The sequence below is a fragment of the Aplidium turbinatum genome, chromosome 3, assembly GCF_918807975.1.
Source record: "Aplidium turbinatum chromosome 3, kaAplTurb1.1, whole genome shotgun sequence".
In the NCBI taxonomy this organism is placed as follows: Eukaryota; Metazoa; Chordata; class Ascidiacea; order Aplousobranchia; family Polyclinidae; genus Aplidium; species Aplidium turbinatum.
This window is the reverse complement of record NC_137474.1, coordinates 30927108-30933107: the sequence shown is the minus strand read 5'-3', so window position 1 is coordinate 30933107 and position 6000 is coordinate 30927108. Positions and strand designations below refer to the sequence as shown.

General features: G+C 36.9%; 1 protein-coding gene across 1 annotated transcript in view; it reads left to right on the top strand.

The window, feature by feature from the left end:
• The window catches only part of LOC145766962 (prefoldin subunit 3-like), a 10328-nt gene continuing 4328 nt past the window's right edge, over window positions 1-6000 (top strand). Inside the window, exon 1 of the mRNA XM_082578683.1 lies at window positions 1-404. Within this exon, the coding sequence (XP_082434809.1) occupies window positions 150-404 (255 nt within the window). The 5' untranslated portion in view covers window positions 1-149. The remainder of the gene's footprint in view (window positions 405-6000) is intronic.

The following is a 6000-nucleotide window of genomic DNA, read 5'->3' as shown; positions in this document are numbered from 1 at the left end:
TATCTGTAAGTAACCATATTTACCTCTATAAAATAGTTTAGGAGTGAAAATATTTTGCTTGAACTCAAAAATAAGTATATAGGATTTATAAGTGTAAACATTTGTATTTTATAACACTATTTGAAACAGTCATTGTTGTACCATAAACTATGGCTGAAACACAAAATCAGGCATCGAAGCCACATCTTGGAATACCAGAAGCAGTTTTTATTGAAGATGTTGATGAATATATGAGTAAAGAAGGGTCATCATCTGCTGAAGACATGCTAAAAAAACTTGACGAAAATTACCAAAAGTATAAATTAATGGAAGTCAACTTGCTTACTAAAAAGCGGAGATTAAAACAACAAATACCTGACTTAAAAGCAACTCTTGATATTTTAAAACATCTTCATGGGAAAAAGGTATGATAGCTTTTTAGTTTAGCAAATACAGTAAAACATTGCCTAGATTTCTCATATAATGAGCTGTTTCAGTAGCATAGGTTAATGATTAAGGAAAAGATGTCAAGACCATCATACAACATTGAATAAGTTGACAGCAAGTATCATTTTGTAAAAGTGGTAAAAAATGGCATCTAGTTAAAACAGGGATCGTAATGATATTCTTAGCCTAATCACAACTTTTCGATAAATTTCGATATAGAGAGTCGAACAGATTTCAGCTTGTACAATGTACAACTGCCTGAAAGCAGGAAAAACAAAAATTGCATTATCTTAAAAACTATTCCCACTTTTGGAGCTATTGAAATCCTGCTACCGTACTAACCTTTTGCTTTCTACACACCTTATGGCTTCAAATGTGACATTGTCTACCCACTTATATTGCAGCGTGAAAACCATAATGTGTTGTGTTTAAAGTGGATTTTTTTGAATGTCAACTGTAATAATTCAACAAGGCTTTTTGTGTTATAAATAGGGTGGGACATATATATGCATTAAATTTGTAAGCAAAGATTTCTCTAAAAGTGTTAAACACACGAACAGTAGCCAATGGACAGAGGTTTTCAAACATTTGATAATTTTAAGGGCTGTAATCATTCCAACAGGAACTTGAAGAAACCATCTCGTATTTGTTGGATATTAGAACTTTTTCTTAGAATTGTCTGAACATGGGTTCTGAGAGTCTCATTGATACTGGGCACAAATTATACTGGTTGTTGGATGTTGGTACATCACTCTTATCAAGCAGTGAAGTTATAACCAGGCACACTCAGAGAAATTGCTTTATGGCAATGCTTATATTGCTTATGTTCCTTTGAAAGGATTGATTTAAGAGTTAACATTTGGGTAGATTTCAAATTTGGCTGTGTTTTCTATCCACCTGATGTATCGTTTTTAGGATAGCCCATTGAAGATTTTTTATTGACCTACCATTTTCAATCTTACATGTACATTAAGACCACTATTACAGCCAATATATGATATGTAAATGTGTATTCTTGCATTACTAGAATACCACAATGAAACATAAAATTACATTTATCCAAGGTCATGAACTTGACTACAGCCATACACACAGTTGGCAGTTTGGCACACACACTTTTGGGACAGAGCCACTATCACCTCTGGCGCAGAGCCGGAGGTTGTTCCATCACTACTCGCAACTAACAATTCTCACTGACCTAAACATCTGCTTTGTATTGTCTCACTTCACCTAGATAGGTGAATATATCGTTGAGGTAAAACCAAATGGTGATATGTCCAAAATCATCAAACTGAGATAAACACAAAAACCATTTATTTTTTTGAATATTTTTGATATCTCAAATGGATCAAACACCAATGCCACATACTTACAACCATACCATGCTCTCCTTGGTTTGCACACAACTTGATGTTTTTCAAAATTGTGTGCCACCCCCCATTTTTTTACACCCCTTTTTTGGACATAGCCCAGTGAGGTTTTCAAAGTAACAACCGACCTGTAAAACACAAACTGGACGAGTGGACGTAGCCCGTTATACTGCCAGGATTGGATTTGATGTGGTGCTTTTGAAAGAGCATGGCATTGTTTGCAATCATGTAGTCATCTGCAAATGGAGTTTTGTAGTCTATTTTAACAATATGTGTATGTGGTGAAGAGCTGGTGCCTTCAAACAGAAATATATCGTATAGGATGGTAGCGTATCGCTTTGTACGTGTAATGCTCGGCAGATTGCACTTATTATAGTTACAATAATTTTGCTTTGTTTTGCATTGAATAAATGATATAGAGATATATCACTTTTACAGTGTTTAAATTACACTGGCCAAAAAAAAAATTTTTTTTTCGAGTGCCCAAGATATTTGATGCTTTCTGGGCAATTTTGGGCCACTGAATCCAAAAGTAACATTTGTTTCTCTGAATTGGCTCCAGTTTTTGAGATATCGATATTTTAGTGATTTACCTGACATAGCCATGGAATATGATGAGTTTCATGAAGTAGAAAGCTCTGCAATTGACAGCAGTGGAAGTGTGTTTGAAAGTAGTTTAGCTATTCCAGAGACATTCAAACAGGAGGAGCTGAGTGATCTCATCAGGGATCTCAACCTATCCAAAGAAGCAGCAGAAATGTTGACATCTCGACTCAAAGACAAAAACTGTCTTGGAACTGGAGCTTCACTGGAACATTTTATCGTGCTAGAGAAAAAGAATTGCTTCCATATTTTTGCCAAGAAGATGAATTTGTTTACTGCAAAGACATCAAAGGGCTTCTGCTGCAAATGGGAGTATCACAATGTAGAGCTCAAGAGTGGCGCTTGTTCATAGACAGTTCGAAAAGAAGTTTAAAGTGTGTATTGTTATATAACGGTAACAGATATGTATATCTCCCAATTGGCCATTCAACAAAACTAAAAGAAGAGTACAATTTAACATTAAAACGGTATATATTACAGAAACTGGATTACTACTCACACCAATAGTTAATTTATGTAGACTTGAAAATGGTAAATTTTTTGCTTGGCCAGCAAGCGGCTACACAAAATACCCATGTTTCATCTGCTTGAGGGAAAGTCGAGCTCGTAATTATGATTTCGTGAAAAAAGGGTGGCCATCTAGAGATTCCATGAGAGTTGATGAAGCTAACAATCATCATCAATGAACCTCTATTTGCCAGAGAGAGAAAATCATCATTCCACCACTACACATTAGGGTGGTCCTTATTTTTTGACTTTTGAAATTTTTAGGTCTCACCATCCCAAAAGATTCCATTTTGGATACCCTGTGTGAAATGTTTTTGAAAAATATTAATGTTTAGAGGTTCCCCAAGGCCCCTGAAATTTCTCCATACACTATGTACAAGGGGTGTGATGCGGTATGGAGTAAACTTTTCGAAACAGCTCCAAACAACTTTGTGCAGAGGTGAAAACATCTGAAAGCAGTCTTAAGTCTTAATCACAGTATTTTAACAGCAATCACAAGACACTGCTCCACACTAAGACACAAATGTGTATTGCTTAATTCTCAAATGTTCATCATCATGAATCATGATGCCACATGTCCATCCAGATCTCCACATCCAAATAAACTTGGGAGAAAGGAGATCATGTCAGCTGATCTTGCAATAAATTCAGACAGTTCTAATGTCTCTGATCGTGCAGCTATGTTTATCATCTCTTCAACAGCTAAAAGCCTTGGTCATAAAATTGGAGACCTTGCTTTGAATCTGTCAACAATCAGGTGAAGTTGCCGGCAGCACAGAAAACAGTTGGCGGAAGAGATCTTGCAAAATTTTTCTCCTACTGCATCTTTTATTGTGCACTGGGACGGATAAATTCTTCCAGATTTAACTGGCAACAAAAGTGTCGACTGCCTTGCTGTACTAGTTGCTTATCAAGGAGAAACGCAGCTTCTATCAATACCTAAATTGCCATCTGGGACCTTTAGTGTCAATACCGTTTCACCATTGACAAAGAAAAAAACTGTTTGATCAGTCATATTAAATGTCGCTTTATAGCAGCTAAGGTTTTAATGCAGCAATAGATTTTCTGTCACTCTACCACAAATGTGATTTGAGCATTGAGCAAGAAGCGAACCATGAGCATAAGACTATCAGTACAATGACTGTCAACCAGACTGGTCATATTAACCACCTGACCAGAAAAGGAAGGATTAACAATATCACGAAGGCATGATGATACACCAGTTATCATACTATATTAATTCAGGTGCACTGCACAAGTTATTTTCACACAAATGTTTTTTGGCAATTCAAATAGGTTATAAGTCTGGGTCTGCTACTATTCGGCGAGTCCGATTCGGCGAGTCCGATTCGACTAATCCGATTCGGCGAGTTCCCTATTCGGCGAGAGCCTTTTTCGGCGAGTGCCCTATTTGGCGAGTTTTTGAAATTTTATTTTTAAAAGGGAATTATCGGGTACCGTAGCCTAATTAGTAATTATAATTGCCGTTTTTACATCGTTAAACGTTGAAATCGTGCAGAAAGGAATAAAAATAAAATGTTTGAACTATTAAATTAAAATTCGTTATGTCAGTTCAGTTGAGTTGTTTTTATTTCTGACCATCATATGAAAAACAATACACGTCAACATAGCAAAGGTAGATGCGACAAAACGCGAACGTTAAAACGTGCTTGAATTCGTCATGTCAGTTCAGTTGTTTTTATTTTTGATCATGATATCAAAAACAATTCACGTCAACATAGCAAAGGTGTAGAAAAAGGTAGAAGCGACAAAACGCGAACGTTAAAACGTGCTTGTGACCGAAGTAAGTTATTGAGTTGAAAGAAATTTGGCACGGTCGCAACACCTTCAGAAAAATTTAAGAAATAAAGGAAAAATAAAAAAAAGAAAATGTTACAAAAAAAAATCATGTTTAATGTCTATAAGTTAGTACTTTTGAATAGTTAAAATGATTAGTTTGGATCAACAAATGTGTGGCCTACAGCTTGGATTGAAAGGAAATTATCGGGTACCGTAGCCTAGTTATCCCGACCAGCAGAAATTGCCGTTTTTACATCGTTTTAACGTCGCTAAACGTTGAAATCGTGTAAAAGAGAGAACTCTGATGACTAGAATACGTTGAAACTGGGAAACATTTACAGAAGCCCTTCGATTTGTTCCAAGAAGCCATTTAGCATAACAGTTCATTTGTACATTGATTCAACGTCTGAATACATTATCTTAAAAATGCAACGTATCGAAGGGCTTCTGTGAATGTTTTTCAGTTTCAACGCAGGCCTTAAAACTCGTGTTTTTTTCCGGCAGCCATCGTGGCCTACCGAGAGCTCCTTCTCGGCGGCCAAATCTGCGTGCTTGGAGGCCAAAATACAATAACGATAGCACAAGTAAATAGCATTAAACTTGCAACAATGTTAAAATGATCACTTAGCGTTGTTGAAGTCCGGGCGACGTCCTGCAATAGAATCGTTGTACCACGCATTAAATGCTTTATCGGGATTGTAATCCAGTATTGCGGGACCATCTAACGACACTAAATTGTTTTAACTGCTCGCAGCTCAGTAAATTGTTTCAACTGCATATACCGCCTTTCATAAAATCTGACCATTTATTCCGTTATAATGTCATCATTGAGGGTGTGAAGTCACTAACCCACAGCGTTCTCAACTATGAGGACACGTGTTTTACCCACGGATGTCAACTAACCTAGTTCTCCTTTTTAACAAAGATTCAATATCCGACAACATTGAATCGATATAAAAACGACAATATTGCCAGCCGATGTAAATTAGCACTTCGGATTAACACTTCGTTAAAGTAAACATCGGGAATTGCAAACAAGACTTACAGCGCTGGTGATCGCAGCTGGATATATTCAATACAACAGTGGTGACTATGATGCGCTGACCTAATTCTGCGTCACTTTTTGATACTACATATTTTCGACATTTAATCCACGATCATTCTATTGCGAAATTAAATAATTGGCTAGAAGAAACCGGCGGCCAAACTTGGCCGACGGAAGAGGTAGCACAGGCGGTCATTCAAGCACTACTTAGCGGCCATGGCCGCGATGGTCGCCGGCTGCTTTAAGGTT